We start from the raw sequence: 25,538 nt of genomic DNA, 5'->3' as shown, positions 1-25,538 counted from the left end.
CACACACACACACAAACACACACACACACACACACACACACGCACAGACGCAAGCTAAGCTAAGCTATTGTACTTGTGAGGAAACTGTATGGACTTACATGAATTCTTTCGGGATGCAAATTGCTCTGTTCTTGATTCAGTTTTCTTGTTTAGTTAGTCCAGTTTTGGTTGGCGGTCTTGACAGTTATAGTGTGTGTCTGTGTGTCTGTGTGTCAGATCCCTGGATGTGAGTGGTTGTCAGGCAGTAACAGATGCAGGAGTTCAGGCTCTGGCTCTGGGATGTAGAAGACTTCAGCAGCTGGATCTCAGCTCCACTGGCACAGGAAACAGAGGGTACAACAAGCTGAGCTGAAGCTTTCACAGTGTGTGATGTGTCATAGATCTAACATGACTAGATCATGTGTGTGTGTGTGTGTGTGTGTGTGTGTGTGTGTGTGTGTGTGCAGGGTTACTCTGCTGGCAAATTACTGCAGCAGACACCTTCAAACCATCAAGCTCAGTTTCTGCCACATCACCTTAGAGAACATACTGAAGCTCTGCAGATGCTGCAAGAGGTAAACACACACATTTTAATATCTGGAGAAAGTACCAAACTAGGTTAATTTGGTTAATTTCACATAGTATGAAGCATGAAGGTTCAGTTTGAGGTGTACTGTCTGAACCGCTCAGTATTTCCATTTTATGCTCCTTTATACTTCTACTACACAACATTTCAGAGAGGAATATTACCTTTTACTTCATTACATTTATTTGACAACATTAGTTACTAGTTGCAGATTCAGATTGTTAATACATGGTAATAATAAACATAATATGATGTATTAGAATAAGATAAAGCAGGAAATTCACACGTTAGCAGTATATAAAGCCATTAAAATCAGCCCCACATTTGCCATCAGCAGCATGAAATTGATGAACACGTTAATGCATCAATAATACAATTTAATTTATATAGTATTCTGACATGGGCCATTCTGCCTAATGAGTACTTTCACTTTTGGTACTTTACGTATGATTTGACACTAATGCTTTTGTACTTTCACTTTGAAATTACGGAGAAGTTACTTTGAAAATAAGAATATAATAGAAGTTCCTTCAAATATAAAAACCTGTTGTGTGACTGTTATGAGTTAAATGTGCTGAAGTGAGAACTTAAACTGGCATGAAAGCCTGTGTGACTTTTATAAGACATCAGAATTACCAAACATAAGGCAAGCAGGCAGTTCCTCTTTGTTATCATCGGCACAGTCATGATCACCATAAGGTCAACCTTGAATACAATGAGCAACTGTTTGGTGTGACCTCATGGGAAACAGAAACAGACCAGCTGCTAGAGATTCATCATAGAGCTGATATACCAGATCAAAAGAAGAGCTGAACTATCTGCCAGCACCAAACATCAGACCTTTGCTCTTTAGCTGCAGCAAAGGTTAGCACACAATTACACTGATCACCATGTTTCTCTCCTTTTAGGCTGAAGGTGCTCCATCTCTACGGCTGTAGTCAAATCCCCACTGAGAGAGACATCAGACAAGTTAACAGTACTGTTAAAGTTTACCCTCCACCCTGACTCACACACATACAACTGCACACAACTGGACAAATACACACAACATAAAACATATATATACATATCATTATTACTTTTAATATATTTATTTCTATGGTGTGACGGTAATGGGCTGAATGAGGTATCAAGGAGGATTATGATTTATGCTCAGATGATGAATAAAGTGCATGAATTTATCTGTGTGTGTTCGACTGTGTGTGTTTGGAGGTGAATTACAAATGTGCTGCGATGTCCCATCCTGAGGCTCCGTTCCCTGCAGGGTCATTAGTAATCCTTGTATTTTTAGAGATTTTGCTCTAATCTAAGATTCACAGTGTCTTCTCACACAAGCCTCTTTTTGTATTAGATTAGAGTCAACTTTATTGATATTGCACAGAGTACACGTACAAACAAGACACAGTTTATCATCCAACCAGAGGTGCGAAAGCAGTACGGTGAAGAATAATGTGAATAGTGATCACATCTAATTAAACAGTAAGTGGTAGATATGAATATGCTAAAACAATATGAACAAATGCAGTTACAATGGGCATCATATGAACAGCTGGAGATATGATATGAATATGATATAACACTGTCAGATATATACAGTATGGATAAGTGACAGCATATACAAATATTGCATTCGTGTATGATGATACAGAGGACTCACTTTGTGACCTGTTCGGAGGGAAAACAAAAGTTAGTTTATGTTCTTGTATCTACTCCTGCACATCCTGGCCACACTGATATTTCTTTCTTTTTGATTTCCCCAGAGGGAATCTTCCACTTTGATGCCAGTCATGGCTTTAACAGCATTTGCAACACCGTCATCCAGGATCCGAAAGCATTTTGTTTTCGTCAGGAGTGCACATGACAAGTGTGTCAAGAAAGAAAGGGTATAAAAGGGAGGTAGCAGAAGGATTTAGACTTATTCTGGAGCTGCAGTCTTTGCACCTTTAGTGATGGGATTTTTACGGGCATGGAGGAACATGTTCTACCCACCTAACAGCTGGCTTCCAACCTTCTCTGATTCTCACCCAAAGGAAACGCAGCGTTAAATTTAACTCTTTGACTTTTACAGTTAAACTCCAATAGGCTCTGGCTGTTTTATAGCACTTGTATCTGTTGTTAATTATCTGCAACTGACTTAACACTCTTTCCTCTAAAGCCACACAAACAAGGACATTAAAAGCAAAAACTATGGCATCAACAAAGGGTATGAGTGAGGAAGAACAAAACCGCCTGAGTTTGCTCTTTCATGCCTACGATGAGGATAATTCTGGGCGGATTGAAAAAAATGAGTTCTATATTATTTGTCAGGAGCTTCACGTCCCCTCAGAAGAAATAGACAGGATATTCAAGCGCCTGGACATTGACGGAGACGGCACGGTGACCTTAGAGGAGTTCATCAGTGGCTTCAAAGACCAACGCCTGGAGGGAGACGATGGCAGGAGCTCCTCAAAAAACGAGGGAGAACGTTCGGACAATGAGCACCAGTTCAAATCCAGGTGAGATATCAAAAACATGTTATTTTGAAGTGTATGTGTAAATGTAGAAAAGAGCTGTGCACAGTGACTTTTCACAGACATGTACTGGCCTGAAGGATGAGATTTAGTTAAGTCATGCCCAATTAAAAAGTATCAAGATTTCAGTAGTTCAGTGTTTTCTGTAATGAAAGTGTCTTTTATTTAAAAAAAAAAAAGAAAAAAAAAAAAGCCGCAGTAACTCTGAAGAGGCTTAAATCCAAAGTTCCTATGATGACCTGACCAGCACCGACAGAACCAGTCTAAACTGGTTTTGCTTGCAGCGCTCACTTTTCTTGTGGCCGCAGCCATGTGAACACAGCTGATGTTGGCAGAGAGCACAATTTTGTGTCCATAACTTCAGTTAAAGGATAGTTAAACAACCTGATTCCAAAAAAGTTGGGACGCTGTATAAAACATAAATTAAACAGAATGTGACAATTTACAAATCCTGTTTTTGACAAAAAACTAAAGTGAAAACAGTATAAAAGAAGATGCGTTTAATGTATTACTTCATCGGCTTCATTGATTTTTGTAAATATCTGCTTATTCTGAATTTGATGCAGCAACATGTTTCAAACAAGTTGGGTCAGGAGCAACTAAAGACTGGGAAAGCTGTAGAACGCTCCAAAAACACCTGTTTGGAACATTCCACAGGTAAACAGGTTGATTGGTAACAGGTGAGAGTATCATGATTGGGTATGAAAATCTTCTGGAATCGGGGTTGTACCATCATGTGTGCTTACGTGTGAGAAAACAGAAAAACAGAAAAGCAAAACATCAAACTTTTACCAAAAATTTGAATACTGTGCAAACTGACATACCTAAACAGTAGGATGTGTCGGTGTACATCCCACCCAATGACACTGGGCCAACGTGTGGTGTCACTTTCTGTTTTTGGAAAGACAATGTTGTGTTATGTGAATTAAAATTATCACCAAACTAAATGGGGGACACACAGAGCGCTGAACAGAAGCCCACAACTCTTTCTTGCAAGTTATGACTTAATGTAATAAATAAGGACAACCCCATTTCAATGTGAGAAAGTGAAATAAAAACAATGCAATCATTTGCAAATAAACTGTGTTCTACAAAGTGTTCCTGAGCCCATGTAACATCCTTTATGCAATCATGTGTTCACAAAGTGGTGAACCTCGCTCCATCCCTGCTAATGAGCGACTGAGCCTTTCCAGGATGCCCCTTTCATACCCAGTCATGATACTATCACCTGTTATCAATGAACCTGTTAACCTGTGGAATGATCCAAACGTCTTTTCTTATCTTTAGTTGCTCCTGTCCAACTTGTTTAAAACACAAAATGTACTAAAGGGCCGTGAGGAAACCATATGATTCAGCAAAAAAAGCTGACTATCAATCATTTTACACAGCATCCCAACTTTTGGAATCAGGGTTGTTAGAGCTAGAGGCACATGGTAAGCAAGCAGTTCATTAAATTAGATCATTAGAGCTCACAGATCTAAATCACACGGAGTGTAGTAACCTACATTGTGTGCATTCACGCTCTCTGATACAGAAACTTATATTCTTGCGGTTTGGAGGCATTACTCAGGTTGATCGTCCCCGCTTCCAGTTTCTTCAACTAGATTACAGACTATTAGCCTTTCCCCACAATGAGAGCACTTTCATTTGGCCCGAAGCCCAGACCTCTATTGTAAAGTGAGAGAGAGAGGAGGGAAAACACACACACACACACACACACACACACACACACTCACACACACACACACACCGCGCACTGATGGCTGGCGCGTCCAGGCAGACTCAGCAGCTCCTCTGGCCGTCTGACTGGCTGTTGGCTGCGAAAAATAATCCGGGGAAGACGTTACAGGAGCAGAAGGGTCCACGTTTGATTTATTTATTTATTAGCCAAAACCGCTTAACAATGTGTAACTCTGTAATTTCTTGTAAATGCGTAACAGCTGTCGAAATGATTGGATAAGAGCGCACAGGTCAAGGAAGGTTGGAAGTCTACTTTTCGGGTGTTTCAGGTGTTCCCAGAATAAAAGACTGACAGCTCCCGAAGGCTTCTGGGTTCGTCTTGGTGGTCACGTCAATTTACAGCCTCGGTGAGTCTCTCAATTCACTTTTTCCCCAGCCGGTCAAAACCCTCCATCAAAGGAATGAGCGCAGAGGAGCAGAACCGGCTGCGCTCCCTCTTTCACACCTACGACGTGGACAACTCCGGGCGGATCGAGAGAAATGAGTTTCTCACCATCTGCGCGGAGCTGCAGGTGTCCGCGGCCGAGGCCGACCGGATATTCAACCGGCTGGACGTCGACGGCGACGGAACCGTCACCCTGCTGGAGTTCATCAGCGGCTTCCACGACCGCTACGGAGAGGTCATGGAGTCTGACGGAGGAGACGTGTCCGCCGCGTGGGAGAACTTCGAGAGGAAAATCGGCGAGCAGGCCAAGTTCATCCCCAGGTGAGAGCGCACACCTGCCCGCCGGGCTACAGATGAATGGCTATCTTTAAAATAGGGAAATTTTTTTTATATTTTTATGATATGAATGCCTTCAACAGTGAGCGCAGTGTGCGTAAAGATATCCACAGGGAAATTATACAGTACAAGAGGTCGGCTATTGCTGAAGAGAAAATCCATAGCATCAAAAGCAGTTAACGGAGTGAGGGGTCGAGAAACTCCTCCAGAACGAAATAAAAAAAGAGTGATGGCTGTCTGTTCTGAGCTGAGTGTGTGTGAGTGTTTTATACATCCATCTGTCCTGAGTGTGTCTGTTTTGCTGAATTAAGATCATTATAATCCAAAGAGACATAAAGTTTTCATGTTGTCTCATATCTGATCCAATGGATGCAGTAAGGTGAGGTCTGTACAACATCTGCTGACACGCAGATGAGTGGACAGATGTGTGTGCAGGTGACGAAAACTTAAAAGAAGTTATTCGATTAACTGATGAGGCAAACGTAACCAAGTCTGAGCTCTTTATTGAGAGGATTTTCCGCTTGATATGATTGAAAATTAGACACCAAACAATGAATCGAGAAATGATAAACCGATGAATCAGTAATGAAGATTATTCTGTCGCAGCTCCCAAGAATTCAAGAAATTTAGGGGTTTGTGGTCTGTCTGCCTCGACACTCGTTCAGTCTGAGCTTTATCATTAACATAGAGAATACTCAAACAATCACAGTAATATCAACAGCTGTCTGGTGCTGTTTTAAACAGTCTTTATTGGTATAATTTTATACATCTGTGAGTTTATTTTATGATTTTTTTAATCGTTTCTGGAGAAATACTGTAGGCCTCAGTCCTTTCCTAAACTGGATTTTCTGTGCCAGTAAAGGAGGATTAACTGAAAACCTGCATCACCTACATCGTAACTGGAGCCCGGCACAGCCAGTGGAAGCTGAGACGTGTACTCACTGCACACTGAGATACTGTATCACCATTCATAACATTTGGCTCTGAGTGAATATGTGCTAACAGATTAATAAACTGTTTGTGAAGGAGTTTCTCATTACAGCATTTCCTCTGGTGACTTTCTGAAAAGCTAATATGTGGATCGCTATGAACTATTACTTGTGAACTCACCTTTGACAAAACCTTGCTTATTACTGCCTGCGGCACAAAACATGATCTATATTTGTCTTTCACCTTAATTAGATGTGCCAGAATTTTTCATTTTTTCAGTTTTCTAGTTTCTGGTTATGACTCAGTGTCAACAACCACCTCGGCCAGAGGCATTGTGTGTTCCAGCTGTCCGTACATATGTCTTATTCTTGTGAACGTGATATCTCAGGAATGTCTTGAGGAGATTCCTTCAAATTTGGCCCAAATGTCTAACAGGGGAGATTGTGACCATATTTCACAGACGGTCAGATACTGAATTGGTGACACTAATCTTGGGTGTCCATCTTGAAACTGTGGTGATTGTGTTGATCTTCTGTGCTGCTGGGTCGAAGGTGTGTGTGAAGCATCCACATTTTGGAATTTTGTAGCTTTTTTGCAGCAACATCCATATTTGAATCATTATCACCTATCTCACCACAGGCTGATTGGTTTAGCTGATTTTGAGCTTCAGGTGATTGTTGTTGAAGATTACAAATAGAAAACATATGAGCTGTAGTTCAGATACACAGTTTGTTTTCTGCTCTCTGTGTAATCTATCACTATCATTTATTAATTCAGTCATTACCTTCTGACTTATTCTATTCATCTTCCAGTTACATTTCTTTAAACTGCTCTAATGTTTGACGAGCAGCTCTCATTCCTCAATCAAGGTCAAATGTGCTTTGGATGGAGCCATTTATCAAACCTCAACACGTGTTTGATTCTGACCCAAATGCACAGAAAGTGCTGAATAATTAGCCCAATTTCTATTATTTAACCAGCTACTTCCTGATTTAAATTAAGATTTAGCAAATCTTTAACTCTTTTATTTTTTCAGAGTTCTTCCACAGCTGCTTATGTTTAGACAACATTTAACATTTTGGACATTTGGCCAATTTTGTAGAAAAAATGTTTCTGGTCATGACTCTTGTGTAAGTGTATCTGCATCCATCTGTGTTTGTATATTATCCAGTATTTGGTTGTGTGCCAACAGCATATATATGTGTGTGTGTGTGTGTGTGTGTGTGTGTGTGTGTGTGTGTGTGTGTGTGTGTGTGTGTGTGGCCTCAGGCCTGGCATAGGACTCGTCCTCGTGCTGCTGTTCTGTGGGATTGAGACATTGATTGTCACAGTGGTGCCATCTGCTAAATACACTCTGTTATCTCCAGCAGTCACAGAGCTGTGACTGCAGTCAGCTGAGAGAAGGCAATTTGGAAAACATAGCATTCAGACAAGTGTCTGCTTTTCAGAGGATGAAAAGATATGTTGTGTAAATATGGGTCATTAAGAGCAGAAAATCAATTACATCCCTATTCATAAATTTATTGCTGAGTGAGACTGATGTGAGGAGGCTCTTAATCTCTCAGCTGACAGTCACTGGCATTAAGAGGCGCAGTAGAAGACGGATCCTCTGCACAAAAGTACCTTTCTTTAAGGCTTCCCGCATTTGGTTTTGCTTTATAATGCTTGAGAAATCTCCATTTTTAGAAATCCAAGTGTACAATGTCTTAAAGCGCCACTTCAGAAGCACCTTGACTTGCTGTGGATTTGTTAGATTTCCTCTGCTAAAAGCTTCATTTTTCGCCTGTTCTTTGAACTTGTGTTTATGTAAATGAGTCACTGAATATCCATTTTGTCTTATGCTGTATCCTGGTTTTATGATAATAGATCAGCGCTTCCTGAACCGATGAAACATACTACATAGTGTCTTTTCTCGGGAGGAGATGTGTTTTCTTTGAGTTAAGGCGGTCAAACTGTGCTCCTAAACACATGATCACATGAGTGACAACGTAACGACAGTTTCTATGCACAGCTTGTTTGTCTGTGTGTGTCTCTGTTATGATCAGTTTGTGTGCGATACACTATGACGAAGCAGCAAGCAGTGTGTCACCGTGACTTATTGACAGACAGACAGCAGTGTCTATATGCATTAGCAACACAGCCAGTCCGCCCTGTCAGAAGGCAAACACACACTCACACACACACTGTAGACTTACTGTATTTGACCCACTTTTACCATCGCACTGTGATGCAGAACATGCAGAAAAAGTCCAGCGCCGATCCCCCACAACATCACAAATTTTTGTTTTTACTCTTCAGTTTTTGTACAGATTAATCAAACAAGATAGGATGTGTTAATTAGTGAGCTTTAGAGGTGACAGTGGGTGGATTTTGTTACCTTTGGACAGAACCACACTAGCTGTTTCCCCCTGCTTCCAGTCTTAAGCTAAGCTAACTGTCAGTAGCTTCATATTGAATGGACAGATATGAGAGTGGTGTCAGTCTTCTAACTCTAACAAAGGAAGCAGCTCAGTGGATTTCCCAAAATGTCAAACTGTTCCTTTAAACCCCCTGAAGTCAAAAAGTCTCATTGGGTATCAAAGCTGAAGCTAAATCCTGACTGCCTTCCAGGAATGAACTTGCAGCCACGTTGTACCAGAACATCAGCCTGACTGAGCCCAGACTGATACCTCAGCTGGAGAAAGTCATCATTAACTTCACCAAAGAGATCAAACAGCAGAACTCGGAGATGGAGAACTTGGCCCTCGCTATCAAACGGTGGGAAACATACACACACACACACACACACACACACACACACATAAACACACACTGGCATCCCCATAATAATAACACCATAACAATGGTAGCAATCAAAGAATAAGCTTGTGTTTGTAAGTCATCAGACGTGAGAGGAGAGCCAGAGCAGAAACCTTTATCCCATGTGTTAGAAATAAGTCAAGGGTGTCACCACTGCAATGAGAAGGTTAATGCACAACCTGAGTGAAACCGAAAGTCTCAAGAAGGCTTCACTTAGAGGATCGAGGGTCTTATTGAGATCAGCAATCATTAAAATCAACCAGAGTGAGTACAAGATGAGGTAAATTCTCCAAATTCTTCTGCAGATTGGGATTAAGGACCAAGTGATCTATACAGTATCTACATAGAGTACCTATAGATTAGATATTAATCAATAATAAGAAAATTAAGCCTACACAGGTTTCTTTTTTTTTTTCACCTTAAGTCTGTCCCCCATAGTGTCGGACCAATGACCCCTGCTACCAGTAGATGATGTAGTTATTGGACCAAGATGCCTCATGTTTTGAGAAGGAAAAGGCGGCAGATGATGGACGGAGGTTTCTGGAGTGCAGCGAAATGAGCCTGTTATTGTTTTGCAGAGCGCAGGACCAAGCATCAATGCAGCTCACTGAAATGGAGGAGGAGATGGAGCAACGCATTCATGCTGCGGAGAGGAAAACACGGGAGCAGGTGGGCTCAGCTCAGACACACACACACACAGTCAGTCAGTGATGTTTTTTGGGGACATTACAGAGACTTACAATCACCATAACCACTATTTGCCTCACCCTAACCTTAACTCCAGCCTTCATCTTGCGTCTTGACCCCAGTATGACTGTGTAAACGGATTTATGTCCCCACAATGGGAGGAATACATGGCCACACATATAAGCACGACTTTTTGATCTAGTTTTAAATATTCCCGGCCGGTGTTTTTCTTTCTGTGGAGTTTGTGTAGGCAAAGCAATGAGCAGGGAGCGTTTGTTCAGCTCTTCCCTCAAGTCAAACAAACGGCTGAATATCAGATTACTGATCCGAACTCAGACACGCCTGCTGATCTGCTGAATTTCACAACTCTGTGGATCCCAGATGTGGAAACAGTCGATAGATTAAAAGTGCTGAAGCCTGTTTTAGCCTCCAGTGCTGAAAATGATAAGGCTCTATGTATTTGTGATGATGAGGATGAGTGATGTGCCGAGCCAAGATAGAGAGTTTAACCTGTTTGCAGTGAAGGCATTAAGAGTTAAGTTTGTTTTGTTTATTTGATTGACTGAATCATGATAGTTTATGGATGAAGTGCTGCTGGTTATTGTCGACCATGACGCCAACATACTGCAGCAGGAGCTTTTGGATTCTTGAATTCAGGTTGTTTTATTGCCTCGTTTGCTTTTGATTTAATCTTTTCCATGAATTATAAACTGCTGGATTGTGAGTTTTCTGAAAGCTGACACGTTAAACAGTGTGTAACATGATAAGGTTTGATAACAGTATTTAGCTTTCCATGACATCAACATGAAAACGACAGGCATTTATTGAACTTGTATTCATTTCATTTTATCTTTGGTCCTGAAGTGTCTGTAAAACATGCGCGGGACCATAATCTTATCGCAGTGTTGCGTGTGTGTTTATGAAGTTATGTAAGTGTACTTCATTGACTCAACTGACTCAGGAGCCGCTGTTTGTTTTGTGTTAGAAGAGCACACAAAACTAGAGGGCACTCACCTGTATTCTCTCACACTCTAACACGCCCAGAGTCGTGTTCTGACACCTTTAAGAGAGGTTTTATTTTTGGAAAGGGGAGGTAGACTGACGCTGATACGCTTATCGATTCCCCCCCGTCCACAGTTCAAAAGCTGTCCTGAAATAGCTCAGATGAATTTACTGTGGAGAGAGCAAACACACACACACGCACACACACACACACACACACACACACACACACACACACACACACACTTTCATAAAATAATATCCCAAGCTTTTATCTTAATGCAGCTAATGATTTTGGATTTGTTTTGTATGTGTCTGTGTTGCTACGTGTGTTTCTGCAGGAGAAGAAGAAAGCAGAATCCGCACTGAGTGAGTTAAGAAGAAGTTACGAAACTGAAGTGTGTGAGCTGCAGTGTAAGATCCAGAGGATGCAGCTGGTAAATATTCGGTTCTCCTCAATGTTGTACATTTGTCTCAAAAGAATCAAAGCAAGCAAACAAAGCTTTTTGTATAGAGCACATTGCATTGCAGGTGGAAGCACAGTGCACAGAGCATGAGATACATGGTTTGTCTGCGTACATTCATTTCCTGAGACGTCCAGGTTTGTTAAAATCTCTGGACAGTTAAAGGAACAATCACCGCGAAGTTTCGGTGTTCATCCAAACACCATCGTCAGTATGTGGGTAGTAAAATATTGGACATAAGCAAACACAATCAAAACAAGCACATCAATTATACATGTGAGTTAAAATCCATTAAGACAATGAAATAATTCAGACCAGCAACCGACAAGTTAAAACCAGTAAAAGCGGATAAAATAAAGTGATAATTGGGACTGGGGAGGATCCTCCAGCAGCTTGAGGCATGAAAGCAGTTTCATCAGTCTCTGTGGGGACCCGGACTATAACCAGATGGCCTGAGAGGTCTGTCCGGTTCATAGCTCACAAGCATGTCAGAGAAATATTGAGGTGCCAGAGGTCTAAAAAACAAAGATTTACTGGAAGCCAGTGAAACAACCTCAGCACAAGTGTCATGTGGTCATATTTCCTTGTTCTAATTAAGACGTTAGTTAAAGCTTTGTGGATATTACAGCAAGCAGCTCGTTACAGCTGACTGGAAAAAAAGCATAAAAACAGATAAAACATGCCAAAAAACTCAATGATGCACTGATGATGCTGATGTTACCCCTCAGTGACATGTGGTCTTCATAACAAGGAGTCACTACCCAAGAGAAGCGTCTATTCGACCTGTTTCATTGCAAACACAAACAGCCTCCGAACAGTTCAGTGCACTGTACGTGTTTGGCAAATCACAGATCGGCTCCTCCGTGGAAAATCTAGACCTTTATGAACACTGACTGCATTCACGGGAAGCTAATCCAGGACTAATTTATTCTTTTGACCTCGTGAACACACAAATGTCAGCTGCGTTCACTGGAATCCACCGGATGAAACGTCAGCGTCACCATGATTGTGTGTGTATGGTTCACGTTGTTCCAACAGCTACAGTGTGGGCACAGTCTGATTTAGGTTAGATAACCTTAATCCTGAATGTGTGAACGTGTCCATCAGATAGAAGAAAAGTACAAGAACATCACTGTGAAAGACGAGAGCCCAGCTTTGAAGAAGAAGATCAACGAGCTGACGCTGGTGAGACTGAATATGCCCATTGATAACATAATGCTTCTCTCTCTTCAGAACATTTTGTGCGAGGAGTCAGGCGTCTCTCAGCTCCTCGTTTACTCATGTTGTTTTGCTTTCTGCAGGAGAACCAGCGGTTAAAACAGGAGCTGCTGAAGTCTCAGACCAAAGTGGCCTGTCTGCAGAGCGAGATGGACTCACTGAAGACAGAGCTAACTGATCAAAGCATCAGCTCTGAACGGTGAATTCATTATATGTATTCCTCATGTTGTGGGGACATAAATCTGTTTACACAGTCACATTGTGTTGATGCGCCATACGGTTAAGGTTTAGGTTATTGTTATGCTTGGTCAGTTCAGTAAAATGTAACTTTAATGCAGCAGTAATATTTATCCAAAAACATCACATATGATAGAAAAACACTGACAGAAACCATTTTACTGCTGAATGAGTACATTTTGCTGAGAATACTTACATACTTTTACATAAAGTTTTGAATGCAGGACTTTTACATGCAGGGGAGTATTTTCTGGTATTAGTACTTGTACTGAAGTAAAGGATATGAATACTTTAGTCGTCACTGCATTCACAGTAATCTGAAAGGCTTGAATGACTGAGTTGTAGAGCCGGTTTTCTCCACCTTTTTCTCACCTCACCTGAAGATGAATGTGAATCTGAGAGTAATAACTATCTGCACCTTGTTCTCCATCATGCGTAGCTCCAAATACTCCAACTTTCATACATTTCAAACTCATTTTTAGTCAGAAATACACCCTTTTCTGGAGAAGCAAGGCTTCAATCTGCCTCTCAAACTGTTCGGTTCAGTTGCAGAGACGTTCATTCCCGGGGGGGGTTTTCATTTTGTCACAGCTGAAACAGGATATCCTGGAGTGACTTCACACACACAATAACTTCTTCAGAAGTGTTGCTTAGCAACAGAAGCAACAGGGCCAATGGCAGGATAGCGCTCCGCCTCCTCGACCCGTCTCACTGATGCCGTTTGCATCGTTGTTTCTTTCTCACTTTCATGTTGCCCGTAAATTCGGTGTAATGTCTGTGAGTGGATCAATTGATCTGCTGTGAAAACTTCTCTGTTTTAATGGCTCTAATTCAGGTTGTCATGACTCTGACTATTGTTTTGGTTGATATTCCTAATAACAAACAGGTGTGTTTGTGACTGTTTTGTTGCAGAGACGAGGAGCTCATGAAACAGTTCTCTGATGAGCGGGACATCCTGGAGAGTCAGATCGAGATCCTACAGTAAGTCAGACAGCATCAGTTTCCCACCAGAGATGGAAAGAAATCTCACTGTACCCAGAAATCACCAAAAAATGAGACATATTCAAGAATAGAAAATGATAATAATGATTATTTTTCTGTGCGTGTGCACAGGACAGCCAACAGGAAGCTCCATGACAGCAACGATGGCTTGAGGGCGGCTCTGGAGAGGACCACCAGGGTAAAGCTGCACAGTTAATCGAAAAATTCTCAAAATTCAAAACTAGTTCAGTTTCCATATCGCAAGAGGCGACGGCATTGTATTAATCATTAATTGATTGATCGGGTTTTTCTGCAGCTCTCTGTGCTGATGGTGTATTTGTGAATGTGACTTTCATTTTTCACAGTAAGACAGAGGGAACAAACTTGGTGTCCTGGTGCTTAAACCTATAAACACATTTAAAGAAAGGCATTCATCAGAACAACACACAACATTAGACATTAACATTCCGGGTGTGATTTAATAAACACAAGCAATGGAAAACTCATTTTATTTTTGGTTGTTGTGTGTTTCAGTCTGGTAACGGGGGCACACCAGGAGAAATGAAGGACAGAAGCAGAAGTAAAAGTATCTGCTACACATCACCTTATGCATTAATGGATAGGTAAGACCTACATGCAATGCAGATTGTTAAGAAGGGTATGAACTAATATCTTCAAATATCACCATGCCCTCTGCACCAGTGTATGAGTGTTCAGTATACAATGTGTGTGCTCTTAGCTTATTATTGCTAAAGCATTTGAATTCTTCCTTTTAGACACAGGTCATTTGGATTACTCGTAAGAGTAAAGCAGAGTCTGGCTCGTTGAGTGCTTGTATTTGGGTGTTATTTCAGACCAGGTTTATCAGGTTTGAACCATTTCCATCTACAGAGCAAAACAGAATTTGCTTAAGTACATAATGACAAACCGCAAATACAGATGTTTTTTCTTGTAATTGAATATTTTTTCCCCCTACGACACATAACTGTGGTGAACGCTGAACGTGCTGGGAGATGTTTATTTAAGGTGCTGTCCGAGCTGAAGCGCTGAGAAGCTGAACCATGTGATTCTGTGACGTCTGAGCACAAAGGCTTTGTCTCAATGTGGTAAAGCAGGAGGATATAATATAATAGGAGCTTGTAATGGTGGATTATTGCTGTCATAACCACAAAGACAGAAAATGTTCCTGCAGTATTAATTAAGTATTGATAGGTATTTTACCATTAGTACATTGCTAAATCCCTCATTTATTTGCCTTCAAGAACACTGCGATCATCTGCTGCTGGTTCATTGGACGTTTCCAGCAACAGTCAAAAGAGAGTCAGCCTCTGTTAATGACGCCCCAAAGCTCGCAAAACACAAACCTAAACATGTGAGGGACCCAGCTCGCTGAATATTTTTAAAAGAAAGCTGAAAACTTACCTCTTCATTTTAGTCTTTAACTAGCTGTGACTTTCCTGGAACTTTTATGCTTTTCTTGGCGCTTACGCACTGCTGTACTTCCTCTAAATTGTTGTATTTTACTTGATTTTATGCTTTCTATGTACGCTATTTTCACCTATATTTTATTGCTATTATTCCATGGTTTTATTTTCCATCTTATTTTATGCATTGTCTTTATTTTTCATCCTAATTCTGTTATAATCAAGTGGGTTTAATTCTCCACCTCAATCTTGGTGCATGTGATTGGTTCATTCTGTCTGTTTTTTTTTCTTTGTGATTTCTTTGCTGTAAAGCACTTTGAGCTACATTTCCTGTATGAAAGGTGCTATACAAATAAAGTTTATTGTTATTACCATTATTATTTGTGTAGAGGTGCAGATATGAGACCAGGTGCACTGGAAATCGTACACTGAAGCATACACATACATGCACACATATACAGTAAACTGTACTGTGATGATGCAGACTACACACACTGTAGGAAGGACTCGGAGCATTTACAGATACTGCAGACACAAAAAATCTAAATGAAATTACACTTAAAAAAAAGATGTTGGACTTAGTTTTTGGGTGTATACAGAAACTAGTACACTATCAGTGCTGTGTCTCATGTATTAGCATGAGACACAGTAGTATTATTTTCTATCATTTTTATTGACTTTTGGGGCATTTTAGTATTTATCTCGTGTCTTTATCTCAGTGATGGTCAGTAGTCGTGATTTCTGGCCAAATTCTAAGTATCACATTTATTCACTGCTGATACTGTTTGCCATGTCTCTATGAGTCATATCGGCTCATACTGATGAGTTTTTTGTTTCATTCTAGCAGCTGATGTAGCAGAAGGATACTATAGATCAGTTTGACTGCTTTGTAGTTTATTAGGATCTCCACCAGGTGGCAGCATAACCTGGCCTGTATATGCTGTGTGACGTAAAGAACCACAAAAAGTTAGTTTGATTGGTTTCTTGTTCTGTCAGCATGCTTTTACTCAGCCCAGGCTGCTCCGCTCAAAACAATCAGACCAAACCAACAACTTTAAACAACAAAATTGTTTCCCTCCATAATGAATTCTCTCTCTCTCATGCCTCTCTCAGACTTCCCTCAGTCCCAGACTTTCCCACGAACCAAACAGTAAATGTATAAAAACAAAAATAAATGAATCAATAAATATATGTAACGGATCCAGCTGGAAAATAAACTTCTCACATGTCAACAACATGACCAAAGAGTTTTTGGTGACACCACAGCAGCATCAAACGTCAGAGAAGCTTTTATTAGCTTCAAGCTCACAGTGTGAGCAATACTGGAGCAAAATTTGAGCTGGGTGGAGCTTGAGATAAGACGACACTCCTACTTTTTCCATGAATCCACTCAGCGCTCCATCCAAAATCCTTCCACTTACATGCTCTGGTGAGGACACTGCTCGCTGCAGGTGTGGTTGTGCAGCTGTAGTGAGGTTTTAGCAAAACAGAGTACCCAGAAAGCTGCAGTCTGTAACCAGAAAACCTTAATCCCAACATCCCCGTTGCATTTTTTACTGAATGTCATCTGAAAACAATTGGCGGCCGATTGACGTGGGAATTCCTTAATCTAAGATTTCTGCTTCTAGCTCAAATCACTGAAGGTGAAATATGTTGCAGTGCAAAAACTCAACACTTAAAAACAAGAAAAAAGAGCAATAAGATGGGGAAAATATGATCTAAAATAAGTAAAATTATGTGCAAACAGAACGGGAAAGTTTTTTCAAAACAATTGAAATATCAAGTCCAAAAGAAGCCACAGTCATCTTAAAAGTAGCGTGACCAGAAAAACAAACAAACATATTCATCAGGATACAAAGAAATTCTGACTTCAGCAAAGCAGTTCATTACTTAAGAGGAAGTTATAAAGTTATAATATATTATTTAGAGAAAGAGATAAAAATGCTTGAAAGCTCAAAAACTGCCTGTTAAGAAGACGTATCTTGTCCGACAAAAAACAAGCATATGTTTCCTTGATTTAAGATATTTCGCCTCACTTAGATTTCACTTTTTACAGTATTGACCACTTCTGTTAAAAATGGCTCCCGATCAACACGTCCAACCTGTATACGGCAGAACTCTCAGAGGCAGATACCTCAAATCTCAGGCAAAACTTTCTGAGCACCACCAGAGACAGAGTTCTGTATCTTGCTTTCTGTCACAGATTATTTCTTGACCTCTTCCTCAGGTTCTGCCAGCGTATGGATGATTTCCCTCCATACAGCCGCCGCCCCAGCTGCGACACTCTGGCCTTGGCCATGTGTGACCCAGGCCTGAGGCGCAGACACAGCAGTGAGTTCGAGGAGGACAGCCTGCCTGAGATCTACATGGACAGCGGCCTGTCGACTCTCAGAGGTTCACATGGAGGCTACGACTCGGAGCAGGAGGTCAAAGGTCCAGAAGAGGAGGAGGAGGAGGAGGAGGAGGAGGAAGACAGGCGGGTGAAGAAAAGGGAGGATGACAACAATGATAGCATGATGGGAGAAAACTCAGACACTGAGGTGAGACAATACTCTACTGTAGATGTTTCGCAGGTATTGTTTTCATCTTAGGAATGCTAACATTTGCTAAGTAGTACTCACCACAAAGTACAGCTGAGGCTGATGGGAATGAAGCATTGAGATTAAGGAGCTATTTGAAAAGCTTTTTACAGTATGTCAGGAGTAAAATGCACACTGTGAAGATGTTTTGTGTAGCAGGTCACTGGTTTCGAGCTTTCAACAACTTGTTCACAGCCACTGTGCAGGTTTTAATTGTGTGATTGGTCACAGAGACAGCATGTGAACTCTGTGTCTGATTAGATTTTTGTGCTGGTGTTATAACATCTGGTACTGTGTGTTTTCATCACAGCCAGCAGAGACGCAGGACGGCGAATCAGCATTCGGGTCGGACAGCAGCTCAGTTTTGGACTGGAAGCCATCCGAGTCCATTAATGTGAGCAAACCCCCTCCCCCAACCACAAGAAAGACCCTCAGTGCCATCAGTGTTCAGGTAAGACAGAGACGGAGGGCAGGACAGAGGGGAGGGGGATGTCTAATGGAATTAGATTTGATGTTCATGGTCATTAGAAGAGTATTCACAGTGATTTTGGTGACTTCCAGGCCGCCAGAGCTGCTTCCAACTTCCTAATATGATGTTGTTTTTTTATACTAGTGTTGTATTGAGGTTGAAAATGTTGGTACTGTGACAGCCTCTGCCTCTACCTTTCCGTCTCCAGAAGGAGGACAAGGACAGTGACCTGGGCTACATGACATCAGAGAAGTCCTACAGGATCGTGTTGGCTGGAGATGCTGCCGTGGGAAAGTCCAGCTTCCTGCTTCGCCTCTGCAGGAACGAATTCAAATTAAACTCCAGCACCACACTGGGTGAGTTGGATAAACTGAAGTCGATCTTCAGGTACCATAACGAGCTTTACTATCTCCTTCTTACATCTTTTTCTCGTTCTTTTCCCAACAAAAATGTTAAAAGGAAGTGTCAGCCGACTAATGATTGGCCGTGACTTCTTAATACTGTGATGTACAATGTGTGTTTTCTTTTGTCTTCTACCTTCTATCAGTAGTATGACATGTGGGCTGCTTCTCCTTTGTGTGTTCAGGAGTGGATTTCCAGATGAAAACGCTAATCGTGGATGGAGAGCCTGTTTCACTACAACTGTGGGACACAGCAGGACAAGAGAGGTGTGTGTGTGTGCATAAGTGGACATGCTGTTTTTAGCAATAATTAATAATGTTTAACTGGTTAAAAGTAAAATAAGTTTCAGATGTGTTTTGTGCATGTTGAACCATTTTCTCCTCTCAGGTTTCGCAGCATTGCAAAGTCTTATTTCCGCCGGGCGGACGGCGTGTTGCTGCTGTACGACGTCACCTGTGAGAAGAGCTTCCTTAACGTCAGAGAGTGGGTGGACATGATTGAGGTAAAGCATCACTCTCCTCTGCTCAAAGACGTTACTCACTCACACTGTTTATGTTACAGTAGTTAGTGAAAAAGACTTCAGCAGTGAAGCTGAAATCCATCTGCTTTTCTGTAATGGCAGCGTTTGTGTTATTATTAGTCAGTAAAAGTGTTGTCACGTGTTCATTTGAATATCAAAGTGATCTCGCTTGTTTCTCTTTTTCACATGCAGCAGATACGTAAGTGTTGGACGAACACTGAATGATGGTGTCCTGCCGTTAAACTGTTGTTGTGCTCTGTGACTTTTTGTTTATGCGTGTAGTATGTGGCTCGTGACTTTATGTCATTTGTTGTCTGATGTAATGTGCTATGTACACCAGTGGTGGAATATAAAAAAGTACATTTACTCAAGTACTGTTCTTAACCTCAGTTTTGACGTACTTGCACTTACATTTACAGTGTTTATATTTACTTCTACTTTATACCTCTATTCCACTACATTTAATGGTAACTATTGTACTTTTTACTGCTCTACATCTTTTACTACTTCACTACTTTAGGTTAAACTCCCGGCAGTTCATTAAGTTGTTAGAATAAGTGTCACCTTTACGAGCTGCAACATTAAAGTGATGACGCATTAATGCATCATTAAAATCCAGTAATGTCTGTATATTATTCTGAAATGGGCCATTCTTAATAATGGGTACTTTTGGTACTTTAAGTACATTTTGATGCCTTTACTTTTGGAATTTCTTGTATTTCTACTTTTACTTACATAAACTATATGAATGCGTCTTCCACCACTGATGTACTCACTGTGGTGTTTAATCTCAAAACAAACGAGGAATGATTTAAAGGCAAAGGCAAATTTATTTGTATAGCACAATTCATACACCAGGCAATTCAAAGTGCTTTACAGAAGCATAAAAATACATTAAAATCATACATTTCAAAGAAAGAAAGAAAGAAAGAAAGAGATTAGAAGAGAATAGAAAAATAAAAATAAAATACAATTAAAGGAAGCCAGTAAAAGACAATAATTTAGTGTTTAAGACAATAATCTAGCATTTAAAATGATTACTTTAAGTAAAAGCTGTAGCGAATAATAATGTTTTCAACTCTGATTTAAATGAGCTGACTGTTGGTGCAGACCTCAGGTGTGCAGGGAGAGTGTTCCACAGGTGAGGAGCATAATAACTGAAAGCTGCTTCACTTTGTTTGGTTCTCATTCTGGGAACACACAATAGACCTGTCCCTGATGACCTGAGAGGTCTGGATACTTCATATGGAGTTAATAAGTCTACAATATATTTCGGTCCTAGACCATTTAATGCTTTGTAGACCAACAGTAAGATTTTGAAGTCTATTCTTTGATTCACAGGAAGCCAATGTAGTGATCTGAGGACTGGTGTAATATGGTCCATTTTTCTGGTGTTTGTAAGGACTCGTGCAGCAGCATTTTGAATCAGCTGTAGTTGCCTAATTGATTTTTTGTTTAGGCCAGTAAAGACATTTACTGAAGATTTACCAATAATACCAAGTTTCATGTTTTAAAGACTGATTTTTTTTTTACTCATTTTTATTTCATTCACAACATAAATTCTGTAATCACCATGCTTTACAATGTGAGACACCTAGAATTTTTTCCATTTCATTTGTTTGTTTCTGCCTTTTTGTATTTCATTTCATTTTATTTGTTCATTTGTTTGTACATGGCAGGATGTGTCCCAGGAGGATATTCCCATCATGCTCGTGGGTAATAAGTGTGATCTTAGACAAGATGGAGTTAACTCTGTTCCTACCAGCTATGGAGAAAAACTGGCCATGGTAATGATAAAGAATCACCCACTCTTACTATACTTATGAGGACATTTTAATGACCACATCCCTCACAACACATCTGTTTATATCTACAACTAACACTTACACTATTTTAACCCCAGTAGAAATCCAAGTCATAACGCTTAACTTGTAACTTGGTGTAGGTTTATGACTATTGCAGTAAATAGATTATTAATTAAGGATTGATGATTTTCTGTCTTCACCCAACAGACATACAACACTCTGTTCTGTGAAACAAGTGCCAAAGACGGCTCCAACATCCTGGAGGCAGTGCTGCACCTGGCCAGGTGAGACAAAAACAGCAGTGGAAGTTTTAATCTGTAAAAACTGTTTTCAAGACAAATTACTTTTATGATTTAGAAAAGACTTAGGAGCTGATGTCTCGTGTAAAATCTTTACCTCACAGGAGACATTTCACACACTGGTGTAATTAATAGACAATTGTTGGCTGCATTCCATTCAGTTTTTGGCTGTTCTAGGGTTTGTATGCAGGTGAATTGACTTTGGCTTAGTGAAGCATTTTCCTGCCGTAACCAGTTAAAAAGTCTGCCAAGAGAAAGGTATTTTACCAGTGCCAAAAATGTGATGGTGCCATCTCTGAGGGAAAATAAAATTTGGTCTTCTGTTTTACGAGTCAAATAATTCCAAGAATACAATCAGGGTCACCTTATATACAGCATGAAAAGCAAATACTCTGCTTGCCAAGCTCGTAATTGTGACTTTTGCTGCCCTCTTGTGAGTAAAAGTAAGACCAAAAAGGTTGCTGCAAAAGAAAACTAACACGAGGGTTAAAGGTGCTCTGTGGAATTTTCTTTTAGATAAACAAAAGCTGATTTTTCAGTCTGTGTGACTCACCCAAAAAGCATGGTTTGCATCCTTGAGGTCTAACAAATATGTTGAATGCATTTCTCTCATCATGTCACACGCATTTGCACAAGACAAAGAAAACATGGAAAGACTCAGGAAAAACAGCTAGTAGACATCAAAACTCCAGAGGGAACCTTTAAATCAATCTCAAACTACAGGTTTGCTCATTGGAAGCTCATTAGTCTCATTCGATGGAGGCCTGTGTATTGTAGCTTCTATCCTGCTAAACCCTGATAGCTGTAATGACATTGGTTGATGCATGAGGACAAGCAATTAGCAGCTCCAAAAAAGCATACAATAACACTGCAGAAAATGCTTTAAGGTGAGTTTTTCTTGTTCCACATGTCGCTCTTTTCTCTCCACCTCACAGGCAAGTAACAAAACAGGATACTTTTGATGAAAAAACTCACTATCAGTCGCTGCCCAGCTTAGACGCTCCCAGAAAAAAACCGAACTTCTCCTGCTGCAACTGATCAAATTCATCAGAGCTGGACCTCCACATCTGACTTAATGTGAACTCTGCACATGTGGAAAAAGGACTACAAACGCAGAACTGGGACAGAATCTCCGCAGCGACAGGAACAAATCATCATCGAGAATAACCAAAACAATTTAACATACGGTTTACGAGAGCAAACGACGGCACGGGATCACAACACAACTTCACATCAGCTCATTTCATTATTCCAGGTTATTTAAACGTGACGCATTAAGCTTTTTGGCCACAGGTCTGTCTAAACTTTTTACCATGTGAAACTTATGTTCATTTTTTATAATACTATAATACTTATTTGCACTTACACATATTTGTTCAGACTGGTACAGCTATGTTGTGAAGATACTCCGGAGTAGACAGCTGTGAACGTGAAGTGAAGTGCGAGAGGAGTTGAAAGTGACGCCAAGTATAAGAGCATGTTTTTAAAGTGACATTAATGACAAATAAGTGCATGTGACAGAGGACACACAGTGTTAGCGTATTGTAACATGAGAAAGACAAATGGCAACAGATTCTTATCTGGCTATGCGGTTAGCTGTGGTAGGTAGATACTGTATGTACGATACTGATGTACCTCTGAGCTCAGTTATTATCGGTGTAAGTGCTGGTTTGAAATGACATCTGCAGCACGTTGGTGTCCTGAAAGGAACCAGAAGTTTCCAGTGAGACGCTGAGAATTATGAGAAACTTAAAGACAGAAATGCTCGTCTTCATCTTTGTTCATATACAATAAACCCTGGTGCAATGTGTGATTGTACGGGGCTTCATACTAATGTCACAACCCACCGTCTTCATTGTTTTACCTGACAGTGTTAACACTTCTCTTCATTTGACCTCTCCCTGAGGATGACTTTGTGTTTATTTTATATTTTGCAGATCATTTTCAGTTTGCTCGAATGCTTTAAACACCTGCGGTAATTTCATTATCTGGTACTAGTAATGAAAATGAGGTAGCAGCAGAGCCCTTATCGTTATCCCTCAGATACAGTACGTGACTGTAATTCTGTTAAAATGTGCACATGTCATCTTGAGTATGTCTGATTATTGTTTCTTAATAATAACACAGGGGGACAGTGTGTAAAGGTGTCAGTATGCTTCAAATGAAATGCTTGCTGGATTATCAGCAGCATCTGAAAACCTCTGTCAGTTTTTCGCCTCCAAACTTCATTTATTTAATTTCCAAACAAATAATAGAAAAGAGCGGCATTTTAGGCTTCAGTTCAGATTTTGAATGGATACAAAATAGAAAGAAACTAAAACAAAACACATGCACAAGAAGAGAAAGAAATGTTCTTTATCTCCTCTTCTATGAATGTATCACATCTCGCCCCTCTGCACGGTGGCAGGCTTCTCATCTGCCTTTTAGAGTAAGCATAAACACTTCTGTCTGTAGATGTGTTCAGATGCCGCTCTGTAGAAAATAGTTCGTTTGAAGCATACTGAGCCCTTTAGCCACATGGGTTACACTCCTGTTGGTGTTTTACTCTCAGTGTCAGACTGTGCCCATAATTTTGAGTTACCTTTGAGTAATCTGAATGTGCATGTAGCATGGAAGCTATTTACTTCCACACAGATTGAACTTCTTTTTGCATAAATGTCTTTGCTATTGTCGTAAGAGGTCTCTCTGTGTCTGTGGTGAAGTCTCTTTGTCAATAAAAATGTAATGTGAATGCCACGACATCACATGACTGGTGTCATCTAGATGGAACGTTAGATCTTTATTTGTAGTTATTTAGGATATTTGAACATCTGTCATTGTCCATGAGGAAGGGTAGTTTGATCAACTGGAAGAAATACTGAAGCCACTTAAAAACCTCAAAAAAGTCCCAACAGTTGGCAAACAGAAACTGTACAATGTGCAATACTTCTTTCAGTATATTTATCATCCAAGCATGCTTGAAGTATCAAAAGTTAAAGTGCACATCATGCTGAATGGTTGATTTTTATGTACTGTATTATATTATGGGATTATACGAGCCCAATTCCAAAGAACTTGGGATGCTGTGTGAAGTGTAAATAAAGATTATTTACAAATGAACTTTGCCAACAACAGTTTTACAACATATTACTGATGAATTAACACATGCAGAATTTTAATTTTGTACCTTAAGATAGAGAAAGAAATACCTACTTTACAAGTCGCAAAAAAGCTGAATAATAATAATTTAACTTTAAAGGCTGTTATAGGTTATCTTTTCTATAATGATCCTAAACGTGGCACAGGCTGTGCTGCATTTCTACAATCACTTCTTTTCAATCACTTCACTTCTTGTCAACAAAAATATACTGATTTGCAACTAAAGTAGGTCATCTGTGCGATGTGAGCAGTGATCGCTGTCATCAGCACCTCTCAGCCTTCAGCAGTACTTGACATCTGTGAGAGAACACAATCTGAGAGTAGATGAGAGATCATCAAATTGTCAGTAGAAAAACTGTCTGCAGTGCGAGCACAAAGCACAATATTACATTCTGAAATGTAGTCAAGTACGAGCATGAAGTAGCACAAAATGAAAACAGTAAAGTAAAGTACAAGTACCTCAAAATTGCACTTTAAAAAAGTACTCTGATTCGAGACTCTCGATGAACAGTTTTTTTTATTTAAGGATAAAATCAGTGCACCAGAAACATGTATGTTTTTTATTCATTCATCTTCATTGTCAAAGCCTGGCGCCTGCATTACCCACAATGCAACTCGACTGCTGATAGTTCTGTTGGAGACTCAGGTGTGTTGAGCTAGTAGCGGCTAATGTAGCCTCGAGCCACTAAGTTCAAGCTGACACGTGGAGCGGGCTACCGAGGTCTGATAAACTCACACCTTTTTTTAAATTTTCAATGCTGTAGTCTTCAGGCCCAGCTGGCATTTATCAGAGTTCACACAGCTCTCTCTGGAACACTGTGAGGCTTTACGCAGCTCTTTTCACCTGCAAACAGACTTTGATGTGAAGAATCTGTGGAGGTGAATTTTAAGTACGCTACTCGAGGAAATGCATTTAATTAGAAATACAATCCGAACAACTTTCTTTCTGTCCTTCTGCCTGTCATTCATACTCAGACACTCTGTACCTCCATTAGAAAGACACAAAGGAGGAGATAAATCAATAAATCAGATAATTTCTCTGTGGTTG

At 40.3% G+C, this 25,538-nt stretch overlaps 1 protein-coding gene across 1 annotated transcript; it reads left to right on the top strand.

Annotated features, from left to right (window-relative positions):
- The first annotated feature begins 2,671 nt into the window (after nucleotides 1–2,671).
- rasef (RAS and EF-hand domain containing) lies at nucleotides 2,672–24,298 on the top strand. Its single transcript, XM_076729966.1, has 18 exons — nucleotides 2,672–3,060; nucleotides 5,192–5,521; nucleotides 9,077–9,223; nucleotides 9,844–9,934; nucleotides 11,296–11,391; nucleotides 12,526–12,603; nucleotides 12,720–12,835; nucleotides 13,786–13,854; nucleotides 13,987–14,053; nucleotides 14,389–14,477; nucleotides 17,506–17,818; nucleotides 18,168–18,308; nucleotides 18,535–18,682; nucleotides 18,913–18,994; nucleotides 19,116–19,230; nucleotides 20,928–21,035; nucleotides 21,261–21,337; nucleotides 22,288–24,298. The coding sequence occupies exons 1-18, from the start codon at nucleotides 2,753–2,755 to the stop codon at nucleotides 22,388–22,390; spliced, it is 2,478 nt and encodes an 825-aa protein (XP_076586081.1). The 5' UTR covers nucleotides 2,672–2,752; the 3' UTR covers nucleotides 22,391–24,298.
- Nucleotides 24,299–25,538: the final 1,240 nt, after the last annotated feature.

Source organism: Chaetodon auriga, chromosome 5, assembly GCF_051107435.1.
Source record: "Chaetodon auriga isolate fChaAug3 chromosome 5, fChaAug3.hap1, whole genome shotgun sequence".
Lineage (NCBI taxonomy): Eukaryota > Metazoa > Chordata > Actinopteri > Chaetodontiformes > Chaetodontidae > Chaetodon > Chaetodon auriga.
Note: the sequence above shows the minus strand (reverse complement) of the source record. Positions and strands in the feature narration are given on the sequence as shown.

Excerpts from the sequence above, each read along its gene's own strand:
- rasef (XM_076729966.1), top strand. The coding sequence starts at position 2,753 with ATGGCATCAACAAAGGGTATGAGTGAGGAAGAACAAAACCGCCTGAGT. Across the intron at positions 9,224-9,843 it reads TTGGCCCTCGCTATCAAACG|AGCGCAGGACCAAGCATCAA; the intron begins GTGGGAAACATA and ends ATTGTTTTGCAG. Across the intron at positions 11,392-12,525 it reads AGATCCAGAGGATGCAGCTG|ATAGAAGAAAAGTACAAGAA; the intron begins GTAAATATTCGG and ends CGTGTCCATCAG.